Genomic DNA, 20,770 nt, shown 5'->3' on the forward strand with positions numbered 1-20,770 from the left:
AAAAATGGGAACCATAATCCCTGTAATTGTTACCTCACAAAACTTTTTGTGAGGATTAAATAAGATAACATATGTACTTTGTAAATGTTAAGGGGCTATGAAAGTGAGCTATTATTATGTCTACTATTAATAAGATTATTGTTATCATCATTATCATTATGCTCAGGAATTATAACTAGGTGATAATGTATGTAATAACCATTTTCTGTTGTTATTGGTTTTTTAAATGGACATGATTTGATGTGACATTCTGAAACTATGTCACTACGCATAAGAATGCTGAACATGATTCTACTGTGTTTGAGGCACACCTGAGTCTGGCCTAAAAGAAATTTTGATGGAGCCCAGAGTCCTTGCAGTGCAAGCTTTAGTGTTACATCATAATCAGCTTTGCTGTTATACCTGAGGTGTTTCAGCAGGTGGTGTCAGAGAACAAGAGCTGGGATTTGTACTTTGTCCTGCCCTGATAGAATACATAATTATAGAATTTTAAATCTGGAGGAGACCTGAGAGATCATCAGGTCTAGTTTCTTCATGCAGCCCAGAGAATCATTTGCTGGCCTTTCCCACTGTTTCAGGTATAAAATCAGACTATAATTTGTATCTCCTGTGCTCTTTACATTACACTAGTTTCAATGTGCCAAACCAGTTGGTATTGGAAGCCCTATGGGGAGTTTCCCTCATCTACTCTCTTCACCCACTGCTTAGTAAAATGTTGCTAAGGCCTTGGTGCCTGTGCTTAGTTTTAGCTCACTATTCACCATCTCTAGACTTTTGCCTTTGAACAACTTTCCACTGCTTCTTTCTGTGGGAGCTCCAATCTTGTTGATTGATTGATGGCAGTTTCATTTCCTTGTTGATATAACCAATCTTTTGAAGGCACCCAGCCTTTTGATGAGCTCCATCAGGCAACTGCTAGTAATAAAAGCAAAGTTTCTCATCCCTTCCCTTTATTATCATTCTGAAAAAGGGATATTAATAAGGGACAGTGGATCTGGAGTTGGAGATTTGGATTCAAATCCTGACTTTTTCTACCCATGGGACTTGGGACAAGTCATTTGTTCCTCAGTTGCTTCATTTGTAAGAATCAGGGATTTGGACTAGATTGCCTCTGTGGTACCATCTAGCTCAAGTTTCTATAAGCCTATGAACTACTGGATTACAAGATTTTATAGACAAGAATATTATCTTTTTTTTGTCTTTTACAATGATCCATTTTTTAAATATTTGTTCTGTTACAGATGAAAAGAAGGAACCAAATGTTTATTAAGTACCTACTATGTGCCAAGCACTTTACAAAAATCTCATTTAAATGGGTTTATTTTATTTTTTGTATCTTTATTTTATAGTTGAGGAAACTGAGGCAAACAGAGATTAAGTGACTTGCCCAGGGTCACATAGCTAGTAAATGTTAGAAGCTGGATTTGAACTAACATCTTCTTGACTCCAGGCCCAGGGTTCTTTCTGCTGTGCCACCTAGCTGCCTCCATGTGGGTATTTTAAATCTTAGAAAACAAACTATGTAAAGGAATGGATGAGATTTGTGGAAGGTAATGTGTGCTAATTTCTAGATGAGTGAACTGGAATAAATGTTAGGGTTGGCAGAAAATATCATAGCAGATATTTGACACCTGTATGTGGTACAGGGATGGAGATACTTATAACTCTGTTGATGGAGGAGTCCTTCAAACAGTTTTCTAGTGAACAGAATGAAGACATATCCAAGTGCCCTTAGTCATGGTTCCAGATGGCACCTTTTCTCTTCAGAGATCTTCTTTCTTATAGAACAGTTTCATTAAAAACTTTAAATGTGAACATTTCTTGAGAAAGGTCATAATAGGGAGAGATAAAGGTAACCAGTATGACAGTACATCTAAACATCTTGTCAGGAGGGCAGGAAAAATAACTCAACCTAGGAAAGACTGGCATTGGGAAATTGTCCAGAAATAATAAATCTATCTGATTGACATCAAAAAGATAGGTATGAAAACAAAAAATGACAAGGAAGAGTTTTTTTTAACATATTAAGCACTGAAATATCTCTGCATATTTTAAAGTTTTTTTTTAAATAGCTTAGGTAGGTGTTTGGAATTCCAAATAGTGTCAGAAATTTGGAAGATAGAAATTGTTCATTCTATAAAGCTATTTAAAATGCTTCTGACTATGACAAGGGTTTGAGGACATAAGAATAATCTTAAGTGTGATAATTTCAGACAATATAAGAAAACAGAGACAGATATTTAGCTTACTTTCTATCTAGAAGTGATACACTCGCCGCAGTGCCTGTCAGATAGTAGGCACTTAATAAATGCATAATGACTGATGGATGTGATAAACTATATTGCAACTATTTTTGATTTTTGAAGGAATCATTCTACAGACATTTATTGAATACCTACCATGTGCAAATATGCTTTTGAATTGGGCAAAAGTTGAGTAGTGGGCAACTATTACATTGTCTTGAAGTAGGAATATTAAGATAACTTTCAAAATTACTTTAGTAACATTATTTCCTGATGCTATTTAAGAGTTTAAATACAATATATTATAGAACTCATACTGGGTGGCATAGTGTATCATTTCTACAGGGTCTTAACCATCAATTTGAAGGTCTTAAACACAGATCAGTAACTCTGCTCTATAATAGACACAGACTATCTCCCTAAGTGAATGACATTTCACACAGTGATGACTATCATTGCAACTTGCTGGAAAAGATAAGCAAAGAATTGCCGAGACTTGTTGGTCCTTGTAAGAATGTTTCTGAAAAACATCACTCGGTTAGTTTTCTTAACTCATGATTATAGTCAAGAAAGCATTTTAATTACTTGTTTCTTGAATTTTATTGAACTCAATCTACTTGTTCATGACATTAAAGACCTTATTTTATGTTGTTGGAAAATCTTCTTTGTTTCTTTCACAACATAAGTCGAGACTTTAATTTCTCTATATTTCTAGCTAGTAGACTGGAATACTTGATTCTTAAAGAGTATGGAAAAGCCATTTCATCAGATAAATGGTCAAAAAAGATTTTCAAAAGAAGAGAAGAAAACTACGAAAGACCATTTGAAGTGTTCAAAATCACTAATAATCAGAAAAATGCAAATTGGAACAACTTTGAAGTATCATTTTTCTCCTGTCAAGTTTACAAAGATGGTAAATGATGGAAAAAGCCAGTGTTGGAGGTATTATGGAAAGAGAGGCCAGCTAATTCACTTCTGAATGGGTTCAGTCATGTTGGAAAGCAATTTAGAATACATGTGAAACAAGCTATTTAAATATTTATTCCTTTTGACCCAGAGATCCCACTACTGGGTACATACATTTGAAGGAAGTTGGTGACAGAAAGGACCAATATCGATCAAAATATTCACAGCACTGTTTATAATAGCAACAGAGCTACAGAAATATTTGCCTAATGACTGTGGTATAACCAAAGAAATTGTGATATATGAAGGCAAGGGAATATAATTTTGTTGTGAATAAGGATGACAATGAATAATTTAGAGAGACAAGGGAAGGCTTAGATGAAATGATGTGATGTGGAAAAAAAAAGCAGAAGCAAAACAACAGTATACACAATAGCTATAACCAACATGAAAGCAAAGCTTCGGATAAGTAGAATAGGCAATGTCCGTTCCGTGTTATTAAAGTTAAAGCCTGTATACTTCCTGCTAACAAATGACAGCTACAAGACAGAAAGTAATCTGCACTGTCAAGTGTAGGAAGGAGCCTTTTCTTCACTCCTCATCTTTCCCTTTTCTAAATAGTACCAGAAACCTTTAAGAAACCCAAAGTGACTTTGTGCTTGTTTCATTAACAGCCTACGATCCACCCTTTTAACCTTTTAAAAACTTCTCTCTTGCCATGTCTTCTTTTCCTCTTTCCCTGTTCCCTTCTAACTTGGAATGAATTCCTTTACCTATTGAAATTCCCTTCTTCCTTTCAAGTCCAGCTCAAGTACTATCATCTCTATGAGCTCTTTGCTGATACCCTTTATTTGAAAATAATCCTTCCCTTCATTCTCCCAGGCCACTTTGCTTCACTTCTATGTACTTAATAAAGTTTTAACTGCGAGTTGTTTGCATTTATGTCTTATCTTGTTACTGAATTGTAAGCTTTTTAGTATCTTGCTTTTTCCACCCTATCTTTTTTATCCCTAGTGCCTAAGCAGAGAGCCTAGAACCTAATAGTCAAAAGAAATGTTTATTGAATTGAGTTGCTGAGAAGTTGTGCAACTATAATTCTTTACTACAAAGAGCCAAGGAAAAGAATATTCTTGGCAGGAAGGAGGTGGGTCAAAAAGAAAATTGGAGTTGACAAGTAGAAGAAGATATCCCTCTCCCACCCCAAGAAGTTTCTTATTTTAGACCTTGTGGAGCCACATTACTTCCTTTCCCACTTTGTAAGCTGAGGACATAGGAGCATGGTACTCATATTTTGTAGCTGAGGGATTCCCCATTCCTCAGGAGGTTGGTGAAGGGGAAAGGAGGAGTTTGGGCCAGTGTTAGGGAAGTCATGATAGTTGGATCGATGTTAATATTCTCAATGACTATTCCCATTGAGACATCGTCATACGCAGTGGCTACATTTTTAGCTTGGTACTAAAATGTCAGGTATAGTTTGAACTAAATAGGTTTTGTGGGTTGGGTCAAGCAACCCAACTACAGTGTTTAATGTTGTTTCTGTGGGGAACAATGAATTCCAGTTAACCAAGGCAGAAATAAACTTTTGGCATGTAACCCATTCATAAATTAGGAACTGGATAGATTTATTACTTTAAATATGTAAGTGTTTTGGATAGTGTCATCATAGGTGAGCTTAGCTGTTTCTAATAGGTTTCAGGAATTAGTTTGGTTTTCCTTCTTGCTGAAACTTGGCAAGCAACCCATTGCCAGCCCTGGAGCAACTTATCCCTTTGTTACATTCTCTGTTTCACTTGTCAATTATTGTGGTTTGACAAAAATAGAAACTGAAGATGGAGCCAGATATTGGTGAGGTTATAGGGAATTGGGCCATTTCCCCCCTTTATTTTCAAATTATAGATTTTTACAGTTTCATTTTTCTACCAGCAAAGCCTTGCTATATAACATAGCTTGATGTTGCTGGGATTCCCAATCACTATATTTTAAGATAGGTCTTCAGTTTTTGAATAAATAATTGAAAGTTAACTATTTTGTGGCTATTCTAGGCTTTCTGTTACTCTTAACTTGCTGTCTATCCATTTCACAGTTTGTTAGCTTCTCCTAAAAGAAGGTACATCTTTTAAGACAATGAAGGGAGGGGTAATTTAAATCACTGCTTTTTGGATACTTATAAGTAATTCTGTGTTTGTTTTTTTAAAGCTTGAGGGGGAAAAATGTCAACTAATGACTACTATGTGGTTTTGAGTTAAAACAATTATCTTTTATTTCAGTGGTCTGGCTGACCCCCATGCTTGGAATGTACTTCTTCTATGTCCCAATTCTTAAGCTCCCTAGGCGCCTTTCAAGTTGAACCCAAATGCCATCTCTGATGTGAGGCCTTTCCCACTCCTTTCTGCTCCCTGCCTCTCCCCACTGTGCTAGTGTAATACTTTCAATTACTTTCTATTGTCTTTATCTATTATATATATACGTGTATGTGTGTGTGTGTGTGTGTGTGTGCGCGCATGCACACATATACGTATATGTATATACGTATATGTGTATGTTTAAATGTGCATGTGTTGTTTCCTCCACATGATATAAGCTTCTTGAGGGCAGTGTTGGTTCTGTTTCTATCTTTTGTGTCCCAATTACCTAACCCATTGCTTGGCACATAACGGTGTAACAACAATGTTGCTAGCAGCTATTGTGGAGGTGAGAGACCAACACCAGCACACAGCAAGGCTGCTTGCATGGGTTCTTTGATCTGCTTTTCTAAGGAAAGCAACTTTAAGGGGTTAACAATCTCACTTTAATTAAACATATATCATTCACTTAGTTCAGGGGGAAAAGCCAGCACCTGAACTTCAGAGAGTATACAAACAGAAATTACAAGCATATATTATATAAACAGAGCAAATAGCACAAACCAATCTATCCATAGCAATACATACATAGTTACCAGAGAGAGAAGCAACAACATCTGGGTTTTTCAAAGCCAGGAGAGGGGTGCTCCAAGGGTTACGCAGAGTCTTGTCTGGCCAAATCACCAACATTCTTCCAATGAGCCTGTCCCCAAAGGTGAACCGCAAACCTTCTAGCACATATACTCTGCTCGGGGCCTTTAGGGCTCAGGGCCTACTTAGCTCTTCAATCACCACAACATATCATATACTTTTTTTTCCAATCAGTGACTCCCTATTGCCTTAGTGCTGAGAAGAGCTCCTAAACAAAGACAACAAAAGACTCCCACCTTTGCTTGCCAATGTATTTGAAAGACAAGACTCAAAGGTACTTGATTACCTCAGTGCTGAGAAGCACTCCAAGACAAAAGACAAAAGTGTTCCACTTTACCTGCCCCATTCAAACAAAGGCAAGACTCATTAAAGGCACTTGGTGGTCTGTCTGAAGAGAAGAACAGCAAAAAAAGGAAAAAAAAAAGAAAAAAAAAGTCCCACCCTAATTACCATAACAAATGGCATCTTAATAAACTCTTGTTGATTGAGATTAGAGTCAGTGACACTAGTACTGGCAAAAGTAACTCAGGAATGGTCTTAAATATTGTGAAATATGATGTGGCTTGATGTTTATGCAGAACTATTGTTGTATTGTTAGAGCAATGTTTTGTTAACACGACTTGCTGAATATACAATGTTTGTTAACCAAGCAGTCCGCTATAATTCAGTGGTTGAACCACATTTTGAAAAGATGCTTAGCTTAACATGCCATTCTGACCACTCATTTCAAAACAGGGCTAGAATTTTTTATCGGAAATTTCCATGCTTTCATGGAGTCATGTTTGAAATTTATAAAATCCAAGTGTCAGTCTGTAAATACTTTACAGGCAAATTGAAGTTTTCGCTAACTATTGTCAACTCACAACTTGGTAGTCTTTTTTCTGAAAATTTCTACTCCTCTTTTCTTTCCTTACAAACAAAGCCAAAGTAATCTAAACCTGTTTCTAAAGACATTTGAAGTACGAACAAAAAAACCTTAATGATTCCAGCATAGGATTGTATAAATACAAGATGTGCCGGGGCCTCCTTGACTCAGAAATGTAAGTTATGTTATTTGAGGGTTGCAGGTCCTCTCCTTTCCACAAAGCATATGATATATGATAGCTGAAATTGTACCATCTGGGATGATTTCCTTTTTGTTAATTTTTAGCTTTTGTTTTATGGTCATCTTGATTAAAAATGTATACATCTGGTAAAAAATCTTACAAGTCCATAACCCTTTAGTATAAGAAGCTTTATCAGATATTTTCCCCTAAGCATTAAGGAGTATTAGGTTCCCAAATGGGAAAGAAGGCCCCTTAAAAAGCAGATGAAGGAAGCAGAGGCAGAAGAGTAGAGATACTAAGAGAAAGATGGTTGAGGCTCCACATTTTTGTCCCTAAAGTATTTGAAGGGCTGTCATGTGAAGGAAAGATCAGAGTTGTTACATTATGGCTGCAGAGAGCAGGACTAGGAACACTGGGTGGAAATTACAAAGAAGTCAATTTAGGCTTGATGGGGTGTGGGGAGGGGGTGGGGACTCCAGTAATTAGAACTATTTAAAAGTAGAATAAAAATGCCTTGGCATATGGTGAATTCTCCCTCCTTGGAGGTCTTCAAGCCAAGGCTGGGTATGCTATCTTGTGGGAATTCTTTTTTTGTAGGGGTTAGACTAGCTCAGTGGTGTCAAACTCAAATAGAAACAGGGATCACTAATTGGTGCATAAGGGTCTCTGGGGGCTGAATATTAAGTTAGTTTGAAACATGAACTGTTATTTATGTTTTTATTGTATTTTTATTTATTTAGTTAACTATTTCCCAATTACATTTTAATCTGGTTCAGGCTGCACTTGGGAGTACTGTGGGTCACATGTGTGTGATCCTGTATCACCTCTGGACTACATGGCCACTTAGCTCCATTCCAACTCTCAAATCCTGTGATCCTTGTAGAATAAATACTGTTTTCTTTTCTGGTATGAATAATGGCTGACTAACATGTATTCCTTGTTGTTTCATCATGTAAGCACTTCTTGTTGGTGAGGTCTATTAATAAGGAACTACTATAAACATGTATGCATTTGGACATATTGAAATGATTTGGTATACATTAGAAAAATAATTTCTCTTTCAACTGACCATAAGGCAAGCATAGCAGGCCACCCAGTTTGGAATTATGTACAATTCCCAGTTAAAGCAGATTGGAAGGTAAATGTGGCCCCCCTTTGATAAACTAGATTTGATGGCTTATTTTTTGAAGTGCAATGACATAAAGAATGCTTTCTGGAGAAAGAACTGATAAGTAGAAATATGTGTAGAATGATGTCACATACAAATGTGTATGTATACACACACATATACACATACATATTTGTGTCTAATGGTAGCCATCTCTTGGGTAGGGAGGGTAGTGGGGGGAGGGAAGAAAAAAAAGAAATTTACATAATTTTGTTTTATATTTGAAAGGAAGAGCAAGTTATGCGTGGTAGATTTGCAGTTTCATGTACAATCATCTTTTTTATTGTATTATGGAAATACTTGATTTATTCCATGAATTAGAAATAAAATAAAAAATAGTTAAAACAAAAGCATGCTTTTGTAGGTTTTTAAATCTGTTGTCGCCACAAGTATTAGAAAAGGAATTGAAAACAAGCTCTGAAAATGAAAGGAATTGGTTGTTGTCTTAGTCTCCTGAGTACCTTTGTTGATTTTCCCACCCATTTGGTATGAAGTGGTCTCTGAGGAGCTCTTAGCATGCTTGGGATTTAAGTCTGGTAGATTATGTGGTAAACTCTTAAGTGAGGGTTGGGACCAAGGGAGTTTAAAGAAAATTCCTTATGGCTCTGGCTTGCTCTTCATGCCGTTGAGCAATCCATCCCAACAGGTTCTTAAATGGAGACTGGACCAAACTGAAAGGAGTACAAAGGCATCCATCAGAAAAGCAAACGAAAACTTTGAGGCCTTTATTTTTTCCTCCTGACTCAGATGGTAATTTCTCTTTCACTGTTTGTCAGAGCAGTACTAGTAGCTGAAAGCAGATTTTCCCTCAAAGAATGACCTGCTGTTTGCTTGCTTTTCAGCCAGCCAGTGATTCTCTGGAGGTGGTAAGACAGGTTTGGTGCTAATGTTTGCTTAGAATAGGGTAGCTGAACCCACAGCTCCACCCTTGATTTGCTTAGGTAGACTGGTTGTAGCTTAGTCTATGAAACTTGAATTCCCCAGCTTCTACTCCTTCTCCTATTGCCTTCTAAGAAATTTAATAAAATACAATGTACTTGTAGTAACTTGCACTTATTCTAAGTGTTTTCACACAATATTTTTTTTTCAGGGAGGTAGGTGGGGGAGGTGTTGATTTTTCTTATTATATATGGGGTGGGGGGCGGGGACTGAGCAAAAAATGACTTGTGAGCGAATTGTTCAGTTAGAGGTGGAGCCTGAATTAGAATCTCACACTTTCTACTAGATTGTTTAATGGGCTCATGGAGGGACTAGCAGGAGGAGGGACAAAGATAATTTTGTTGAACTGGCACACAAAAACGTGGAAAGAGGAGAGAAAAACCTTGATATTTGAGAAGGCAAAGTGCCAATGTTCTGTCACTGTGATACTTTTTTTTTAAACCTTTACCTTTAAGGGGGAAGTTTTAATGTTTAATTGCTATGAATCACTTAGCCTCATTACATAAATACATCACACCTTGAATAACTTGCTAATGAGTAAGGTTCCCAACAATTGAAAGACTATTTGAGTCATATTTAAGTTGAAATGACTATATATGTGTGTGTGTGTGTGTGTACATATATGTTTGTGCTGCTAATACTTTGACAACTCTCTCAATGTTTGAAACCACTGAAAAGAAGGGCAGTTCTTTTCACATATGTCATAGTTTTGGTGTGTTTTTAAGAATTACCCATAAACTACATCTCCAGCTGTAATTTGGAATTGACAAGGGTATATCCAGTTAAATTACTTGGATCTAGAAGATACTCCTTCCATGATGTCATAGCCTAATTTCTTTCCTTGATTAAAGGTTGTCCTTTTTGGCAAAGACATATAAGTCTGTTTGGATACAACTTCCCCTCTGGTCATTCTACATAATAATAGTAGAGCATTTGCTACAGTCTTAAAATAGTATATCACATGTCACCACCATGTGGAGCATAGAGATAAATAGTTTTTTCCCCTTAAAACTTGAATTTAAACAACAATAATAAAATACATTTCTGTATATGCAGTAGAGTACAAAAAGGTTTGCAGGAAACCATGAATTTCCATTTCATACCACTTTTTTAAAAAGCATATAATAAATTCCATACACTACTTTCAAAATTGTCCTGCTTGCCTGTGATTTCATTTGAACAATCTATTTGTTTTCTTTTGTGCTTTTAAAATGTTTCAGTGAACCTTTTCTTTTAGTGACAGGGTCATCAGTGTTGCTAATCCCTCTTCTCCTGCCCCACCTTCCTCTTCCAGTTAAAGAACTGAGGAAAAAAAAATCCTTTCAACAAATAAGCAGAGTTGAGAAAACAAATTCACACAGTGGCCATGCCCAAAAATGTATGTCTCTTTTTACACCTTGAGTCCATTGCCTCTCTTGTCAGGAGGTAGACAATATGCTTCATATGTTCTATGGAGATATGGTTGGTTGTTGCAAGATTAGTGTGCTTAAGCTTTTCAACATAGTTTTTCTTTACAATGCTGTTATCCTTGCCTAAATTGTTCTCCTGGTTCTGCCCTCTTCACTCTTCATCAGTTCATACAACCTAATATCTGCAAATGTCTTTTTTTCTTGTATCACAATAATATATTCCATTATGTTCATATATAAATTCATTCATCCATTTCCCTACTGATGGACAACTGCTTAGATTCTATTTCCTTTCCTTTTTTAAAATTCCCCCTTTAGAATCAGAAAGTTTGCTTTGCTTACAACTATTCTTTCCTTCCCTGATTTTTTTCTTCTTTCTTCTTTCCCCTCCTCTTCCCCCTTCCCCTGTTGAACCCCCACACCCTTTCCTCCATGTTTGTGTATATTCTCACACAATCTAATTATGAGAAATAGTAAGTTATATCCCTTTATTCTTCCTTTTTAAATTAATGTGTTCCTGTTACTCTTTTTTTTCCTTCAAACCCTCAGAATTTAGGTCCTGTGTTTTTTCTAAATAATATTTTATTTTTTTCAATTACACATAAAGATAGTTTTCAACATTCATTTTTGTAAAATTTTGAGTTCCAAATTTTTCTACCTCCTTCCATTCCCTCCCCCCTCCCTAAGACAGCAAGCAATCTGATATAGGTTCTACATATTTCTATCTTAGTCATGTTATGAAAGAAGAATCAATCAGAACAGAAAGAAAAAACAGTGAGAAAGAAGAAAAAAACAAAAAAAGTGAAAATTGTATGCTTAGATCTGCATTCAAATTCCATAGTTTTTTCTCTGCACGTGGTTAGTACTTTCCATCATGAGTCTTTTGGAGTTATCTTGGATCATTGTATTGCTGAGAAGAGCTAAGTCTGTCATAGCTAATCATCAGACAATATTGATGTTACTGTGTACAACATTCTTCTGGTTCTGTTCACTTCACTCAGCATCAGTTCATATAAGTCTTTCCAGGTTTTTCTGAAATCCACCTGCTCATCATTTCTTATAGAACAGTAGTATTCCATTCCATTCATACAACTTGTTCAGCCATTCCCCAATTGATGGACATCACCTCAATTTCCAATTTTTGGCTACCACAAAAAGATTTGCTATATTTTTGTACATGTGAGTCCTTTTCCATTTTTTATGTTCTCTAGGATACAGACCTAATAGTGGTATTGCTGGATCGAAGGGCATGCACAGTTTGATTGCCCTTTGGGTATAGGTCCAAATTGCTCTCAAGAATGTTTGGATCAGTTCACAACTCAGCCAAGAGCGAATTAGTGTTCCAATTTTTCCACATTCCTGTGTTTTTATTATTTAGCTCCCTCAATGCCCTTTGAAGTTATTAAAGGACACTATTTCTTTTCTATCCATTAACATTTTCTATCCATTACCCATTTAGTTCCTTCCAATTATTCAAATACATTTGATTTTCTAGATTTCTCTTAGTTCTGGTCTTTTTACAAAAAGTTTTTAAAAGTCCTTTATTCCCTTCCTGCCTCACCCAACTCCTTCCCCCACCTTACAATTATACTCTGCTTTTCTGTGTAAGATATTCTTGGTTATAAACCTATATCTTCTGCTTTTTGGAAGTTTGTATTAGATCTCCTAAGACTTAGTAGAAACTGCCAGATCTTGTGTGATCCTGACTCTGATACCTTGATTCTTGAATTGATTCTTTCTGGATGGAGCTCTGGATTTTTGGCTGTAACAGTCCTGGCACTTCTCCTTTTGAAATTTCTTTCAGAGTTTGAAGTATCTTAAAGGATAAGTTAATTCTTTCAGGCTTTACTTTGTTCTCTGGCTCTAGTAGATCTGGACATTTCTCATGTGTAACTTTTTGAAATACATAGTTTTCAGGCTTTTAGAAAAAAATCATGATTTTCAGGGAGCCCAATGATTATAAAATTCTTACATTTTCTTTTTTTTTAATCTTTTAATTTTATTCCAATATTTCTTGCTCTCTGATGATATTTGGTCTATTCTAGTTTTCAAGGAATCATTACTTAGAGATGATGTTGAGTGCTATGATATTAGCAGATTTTTCCCTTCCATTGTTTTAGATCTTAAATGTGACATTTTCCTATCTTTCATGCAATTTTGGGGATACTAGTTGATTATCTCATTGCCTTCATCATTTAGAATAGTGGCTGTTCATTTATCCAGAACTGATCAATAGGGTCTTAATTGACTATTCTGATCAATAAAAAGTTAATTTTTATATTAGCTACTCATGAATTACCAATTTTAATGAGTTGGGATATAACAAAATATTCTTAACACTATATACTTAACAAATTTTAATTTTTTATTGCAGAGGTATTTCAGGATCATGAAATGAATATTTTCATTCCTGTCATTTCATTACTGTAACTATGGTTACAGAAGATAATAGGATATTAGTAATTGCTCATATATAAATTGGACTGTAAGATTTTGCAAAATGCTTTACATATATATTACTGAATCTACATTGATACCCCTTTTGGTCTTACTTTGAAGTTTATAGCTTTAAAAATAATTCCTTAATATAACTTTTCTCTTGAGAAGAGTGTGTGGCCTGGCATGGTGACACATGCCTGTGATCTCTGCCACTGAGGGTGGCTAAGTCTGGTGAATGGCTTAAGCTGAGAAGTGCTAAGTGGACGTAGAGTGTCCTGGCACTAAGTTTGGTACTAATATCATAGTGACTTCCAGACAGTGGGGAGCCACTAGGCCTGCCTAAGGAGGGATGTGTTGGCCCAGGTAGAAAAGAGTAGGTCAAAGCTTCCAGGTTGAATAGTATTGGGATCTGGCCCATGAATGGCCTCTGTGTTTCCAGCCTGGGCAAGATAGGGAGACCCAGTCCTCTTTCCAGCAATTTCAGGCCCCTTTAAAAAAAAGGAGAAAAACATGATTATTTGACCTTTCTGGTTATTTTGTTTTGGGACAATATGCAAACCATTCACAACATCAAGGTAATCTTTAAAACTTGTCCTGTTAAATTTCTCCCTGTGGGTACCTGAGGGCATTTGGGAGCTGGACCACCAAAATGTAAGCTAACCCAAGCAATTAGGAGCCCCCCCAGGGAATCAGTCATCGTGGAGCTTTTTCTGGATACCTGAAGGTTTATAAGCTTTTAAGCACCAATACTTTTGTTAGCTAACATTTGCAATGGGAAGATTTACAAAATGTATTATACAGTGTCCCATAAGTCTTAGTGCAGGCTTAAGTTTTAATATCTAAATTTAATAGTATAGATAGATTAATAATAATCTAAATTTAATATTAAACTCTTGGGACAACCTGTAGGAAACCCTTTGTGGGTATAGTTTCTGGGACACAGCAGCTTTCTTTCTTCTTCTTTACAGAAGTTTTCTTTTACTGAGTATATTTCATATAGTATAAACTGACTTCTAGTTACATGAGGTTTTATTGTGCTTTCACTAACTTTTCATTGTAATTCATGAAACATTTGTGACTGGGAAAGTATATTAGGTACCTACAATGTACAGACCACTGCTCTAACTGTCAGGCAACATATAAAGCATAATAAGATGATCTCCACCATCTTTTAGCTTTTAATTTAATCAGGAGATAACACACGTGCAGAGGTTCCATAACATAAAATATTACATGGTAATAAGTACATTCAGGAAAGGCAAAAGTGGAGGGCTATGTGAGGTCTTTTTTTTTTCTTAAAAAGAAAAGGTCATTACTAAGCTGGTCTGGCATAACTACAGGAGAGACCCTCTGAGGTAATAGACTAGATTAGTTTTATTAAGTGATATTGTGTGTGAAGCAACACTGTGCTAAGTGCTGGGAATAGAGATAATAGCAGAAAGAAAGACAATCCTCAGTCCTTGCCCTCAGAGTGCTTAGAGATCTGAAAGGGGTGACAGTCAGGTGGAAAAGTTGTTCGTAGAGGCACGAGCTGAGCCAGGTAAGTAGCTGGCATGGAGGTTCTGGGGGGAGCTTATGGGTAGGAAAAGGAAACAGCAGGGATGGAGATGATTCTAGCGTGAGAAAGCCACAGGGAAAGAGATGGAAAAGTGGTCTGGAGAGTTGGGACACTAGACTTGGAGGCAGGAAGATCTGAGATCAAATCCTAAATCTAATTCTTGCCAGTTGTATGATCACAGAGAGGTTATTTAACTTCTCAGAGTCTTAGTTTCTTCATTTGTAAAATGAGGATAATAATACCTCTAAATAATATCTAAGCTATCACTTAGGACAGTTAGGTGGCACAGTGGATAGACTGGAGTCAGTCGGAAAGACTCCTCTTCCTGAGTTCAAATCCAACCTCAGATACATACTAGCGATTTGACTGTGGACAAGTCACTTAACCCTGTTTCCCTCAGTTTCCTCATCTGTAGGATGAACTACAGAAGGCAATGGCAAACCACTGCAGTATCTTTGCCAGGAAAACCCCAAATGGGGTTGTGAAGAGTTGTATGTGACTGCTTCACAATATCTACTTCACAAGGTTGTTGTATGGCTCAAATGACATAATGTATGTAAAATGCTTTGTAGACTTTAAAATGCTAATGTCAGTTTTTTGTTTTGTTTTGTTTTGCTTTTGGCCTGGAAACTACAATTTCACTGATGGAGGGAACTTTTAGTGAGGAAAAATTCTCTATTAATGCAAATAAGCACCTGTTCTTCTCTCTGGGACTATGAAAGGTTAAGTGACTTGTTCGTGGTCACACAACTAGAATGGGTCAGAGTCAGGATTTGAACCTAGGTCTTACTGATTTTGCCATCAGCTCTCCACCCACTACCACACATTTATTATTTATTATTGTTATTATTATTTATTTATTATCATATTGTTATTTTTTATTATTTATTATCATAGTCTTGTTCATTTTAGCTTTGTTGTTTTTGTGGTTATCTTGTTCTCATCTTTTTCAATGGAGTTCTGGCAGTTAGAGTCCTGGGACAAGTTGTATCCTGCTATTATCCCTTTATATTCAGTGTTTTACTGTTATAAAGGTGGATAAAGTAACTGCTTTTTGCAGCTGATGAAAAATATTAGAATCTAAGCTTACCCTCTGTAGGCTCAATTGAGAACTTCTCCTTATACTCCTCTTATAGGTGGGAGAAGAGGGATGATATATATCTCATCCTGTTCCCATGTGATTTTTATCTCCTTACAGGGTTATCTGTGATTTAAGAGCTTTTTGTCTATGTAGTTTATAGATTAGGAGTATGTAGATTAGCAGGTGGTGATGTCTATTAAAATGGTGTTCTTAAATTTTTCTGAATCAGTGTTATATCTGGAGGATTAGGAGCAAAGGCTTGATTTGTGATAATGATCTAGTTCTGGTAGTTTGCTGGCTGAGTTTCCAGATATTTTCATGTTTGTATTGATAGAATTGGGATTTGCCAGGCCATGAAAGGCAGTAAATTTATAAGGTATATGTCTAGTCACCAGGTTATATCTTGCTAGTATTTGGTAGGTGCCAAATTTTTATAGCCTGCAGTGATATGCTGCAGATTCACTACCATTTCATTGCATAATCTATATTGATCTAGTGATCTTGGTTACTAATAGATAGCCCTACTACAGTTTCTGGTGGCAGTGCTGTAGTCCTGAATTGCTCTTATAAATCCTTCTGTTTTCACAAATAAATTTTCATGATTCAACTTTTCAGTGCTTTTCTATCAACTGAGTTCATGTGGCTGTCTCTTCCTCTTCCCCCCTCTAAAAAGGGATTTAGTTATTTCATGGGCCTCCTCTGGAGGTAAGCCACTTTTGCTTACGTTCGGCAAATCCAATGACATGTACCTGTTATTATTGCTTGGTGAAGTGGTGCCAGCTTATTCCAAAATTATTTCTATGGTTTCTTGACCTCTTGATCATGTGTTCTAAGAATTTTTATTAATAGTCTTTTTCCTTTTTTTTTTTGACTTGGAAGCATTAGTCTTTTTATAACTGCCTTAGAGTGATGGGCTCTATGCTTTGTTAATATTATATAGATTTTTACTAGAGTAATTCCTAGGTCTTTTATGGTCATATTAAAATTCCAAAAGTGCACATTATGATTGTCATTGCATAGGTGTTAATACTTTAAATGTGTTCTTCCCATTAAGCTTTAATTTCGGTATCTAGTAATTCTCTTAATATATTCAACCCCAGTCTCCTTGATTTTTTTTATGCTTAATGTGTCTTACCTGGAGAATACCTAGATATTTGTAAGTATCCCCTTCATCCATTGGTTCCATGTGACCTCTAGATTCAAGCTTGGAAGTCTTTGTTCTCTAACTTTCCTTGGTGTATATTAATAATTTCATACTTCTTCAGTCTATGTGAAATTTTGACGTTACCCTGGCTGGGATTCCCATACTTGTTGTTCTCTGTTGTCTCCCCTCCCACATTTCTACCACCCCACACTGGCACAATAGCACTGATGATCATTTTTCACTTTGAGTTTTTAATGGGTTTGGTGGCAATTGTTTTGGACTTTTGATGGGTTGGTAGGATTGAATGGGTGAAGGTTGGTCTGGAGAACATTAAGAAATGGGAAACAGCACAATCAAAGGAAAAGATAGAGGTGATAAATTCTAGGTCGTATGTCGTGGAATAGTAAATAATCCTGTTTGAACTGGAAGACATAGTATGAGAAAAGGCAGGCTTGTACCAGATTATGGAGGTTGTGAATTTTATTTGATAGGCAATAGAAAGTCAGTAAATATTTTTGAGAGGAGAGACGGTCACATCTATGTATAATGAAGATTAGTTTGACAGTGGTATACAGGATAGAGGGAAGGGGTGGGAAGTGGTGGTAGGAGAGCAGCTATTAGGGATCTGTTTCAATAATTCAGATGATAATGTCAGTCTTAATTAGTGGAAGTAAGGAGGAAGGCAGGAATCTAAAAGTTATCATTTAGATAATTACACATAAGAACTAAGGGAAGGAGTTCAACTCCTCTGGGAAAAGATTGAAGCCAGTAACCTGTTTGCATTTAGTCATCCTGAGGAACACGATAGCAGCCCTAGAGGTGTGGAGGAATCCTAGGTAGGTCACGTCCTAGGCTTCGCACCATCTAAGGAAGCGTTGCTCACCCTTAAAGAGCAGCACCTCCTGCCTCACCTTTTTGCCCTGGTTTAGAGGACCAACTAATGGGAAAATAACTCTTAATCCCTTCTCATAACTAAATGAAGTGATCGCAGTTTTAGTCATTCAGTGTTTATGGACCATTTATTTTGAGGATTGATACAAGCAGAATCCATAGAAAAGCATAAGGAGGAGTTTCACTGCGCTGATTGGGGACTTATAAGCTGTAGCCTTTCAACATGGTGCTGAATCTTCTAATACTACCTTATACCGAAGATTGCTACTGGGAGTGCAGTCCATTCCCTTCTTGGTTTTTTTTTAAGAAGTAGAAAGCTATGCATGACATATTAAATATGCATTGCCTTTGGAAAGTTTGTAACATACATATAATTTTTAGATAATAATAGGTAATATTTATGCAGCACTTCTGTGTGCCAGGCATTTTGATAAGTGCCTTATAATTATTATCTCATTTGATTTTCACAACAGCCCTGAGAGGTAAGAGCTAATATTATCCTGATTTTACAGATGAAGAGACTGAGACAAACAGAGATTACATAACTTGCCCAGGGTCACAAAGCTAGGCTGGATTTGAACTCAGGTCTTTATGACTCTACGCCCTGCACTCTATCCACTCTTAGGAACTTGCTACTCCTACTTCTTATCAGCTACTTAACATCTAATTTTATGTATTTAATAAAAGCCTGTATTGCAGAAGATGGTAATTTTTGTTGCCTCTAGGTGTAGTTGCTCATACTGAAATAGTTAACCTGGGTATAAAGAACAGAGTTTGATTTCTTCTCTTGGGATAGCATTTATTGATGGTACTGAAAACTTTGCAAGTACAGTATCAGATGCAAATTACACAGTCCAATATTCAGTCCTTAGACTTTTTTTATGCAACTTGTTGCTAGCCCTGAATAAAATAAAGTTAACACTGAAATCTTTCTTTTAGGCAGTTACTGAGAAAAACTTCGAAAACAAGGATTTTCGAGCATCTCTAGAAAATGGTGTCCTGTTGTGTGAGTAAGTATGTGCACTGTTTGTTTTTAATTATTAAAAAGTCTTAATTTTTTTTTCTTTAGGGAGTTAGCTTTGTTATGTTCTGGGGCCCCAGACTGTAACCTGAACTCTAGCCTGCTTTCTTACAAATGTGTGCTATTAGCCACAAAGAGGATTAGGAAAAAGAATATGAATTGTCTTATTTTCATTCTTGATGGGCTAGCCTCATAGATAAATATGCTGTGTGCATGTGTGTGTGTGTGTATATACACACATGTATGGTTTATGTGCATAAATGTGTGTATATGTATGTATATGTATATATGCACATGTACATATACATGTATATGTATGTGTGTATATATACGTATATATGTATATGTATATAAATGTGTATGTATATGTATATATTTAGATTTCAGCAAAGCATTTGTCAGAAAATTTTATGCTGTCTTGGTGGACAAAGTGGAGAGATGTGCACTAAATTTAGTACCTTTAGATGGATTTATGAAATCCACTTGTCCCTTGGAAGAAGGAATATATTTATTTTTCTTGGCCCCATAGGCACTCCTAGTCTCAGTTTGATACGACTGGTCTTACCAAGTGGTCCTTAATGAAAATCTGTGGGAAGTTGAGAGTAGAGATGACTTGAAGTTGAGAGAATTCACTAACATATTGGTTGATAGTGAATATCTCACAAGATCTTGATAGGTTAAATCTCATGTGATGAATCAGATGAATTTTAGTAGAAAGAAATAGGAAAGCTCATACTTGTGAAGTTTTTGAGCCCAAGTGTGGGGAGGCATGGCTAGATATCTGTGAAAAGTATCTGCGGGCTTTAGTGGCTCACAAGCCCAGCATGAATTGGTAGTCTAAAGTTGCAGCCAGAAAAGCAAATGTGATTTTTGGCTGCATTGACAGGCATAGTGTCCAGGACTAGGGAGTTGTTAGCCCCACTATACTCTGCCTTGGTCAGACCACATCTTAAGTAGTATGTTCAGTTCTGGGGATCCCATTCTGGGAATGGCATTACTGGGCTGGAGAGTCTCCAAAAGAGGGTTAGCACGGTGGTGAGACAATGAGACTATCCTCGCTGAGTGTTGGCTTAAGGAACTGGACATATTAACTTGAAGAAGAGAAATCTCTGGGAAGACATGACAATTTCAAGTATTTGAAGGGCAGTCCCTTAGAAGACGGAATTGATTTGTCTTGACTCTATAGGACAGACCCAGGAATGATGAGTCATAGTTGCAAAGATGTGCACATTTCAGTATGATGTAAGGAAACTTTCTACTAATTGTAGTGGTTCAGGAATAGAATGGCCTACCTTGGTATGTGTGGTAGGTTTTTCTCATTAGGAGATCTTTAAGTGGAGGCTGAATAATTACTTGTTAGGGATGTGTAGAGGCACAGATTGGATGAGAGGGTATCAGAAGGCCCTTTCAACTCTGAGATGCTGTGATTTTTTTTTGAGTACATAAGTATATCTCATCACTTCTACTAGAAAAATTATTCAAACAACACACTATGAACCAAATCTGTCATTCTTTGTATACAAAGTACAAAGTTATTTTAATATTATTAAGAACAGTAATCTAATTTGTATACAAAGTTATTATTTTAATGTTATTATAATTAATCTGTATACAAAGTTATTATTTTAATGTTATTATAATTAATCTGTATACAAAGTTATTATTTCAATGTTATTATTAATAGCAATCTAATTAATAGCCCTAGTATTGCTTAGGTAATGCAATTGGTGTTATATATATATATATAACCTGAAAATTATTTAACACTGTTGTACTATGTATCATTGTCCTACTGTATTTTCTACTGTTCTCCAGCTTTATGTTTTAAAAATAGTTTTGAGAAGGAAATTGTAATCTTTATTTTGCTGTCTAGTGTATCTTATTATGAATATTTCATTATCTGCATGTTGTAATTAATATCAGCAAATTCAT

General features: G+C 36.2%; 1 protein-coding gene across 3 annotated transcripts in view; it reads left to right on the forward strand.

The window, feature by feature from the left end:
• The window catches only part of LMO7 (LIM domain 7), a 264,422-nt gene that overhangs the window by 74,533 nt on the left and 169,119 nt on the right, over positions 1–20,770 (forward strand). For all 3 annotated transcript variants that reach the window (XM_036756248.1, XM_036756252.1, XM_036756253.1), the window contains exon 3: positions 18,757–18,827. In XM_036756248.1, coding sequence (XP_036612143.1) covers positions 18,757–18,827 — 71 coding nt within the window. The remainder of the gene's footprint in view (positions 1–18,756; positions 18,828–20,770) is intronic.

This window comes from Trichosurus vulpecula, chromosome 4 (assembly GCF_011100635.1).
Source record: "Trichosurus vulpecula isolate mTriVul1 chromosome 4, mTriVul1.pri, whole genome shotgun sequence".
Classification (NCBI taxonomy): domain Eukaryota; kingdom Metazoa; phylum Chordata; class Mammalia; order Diprotodontia; family Phalangeridae; genus Trichosurus; species Trichosurus vulpecula.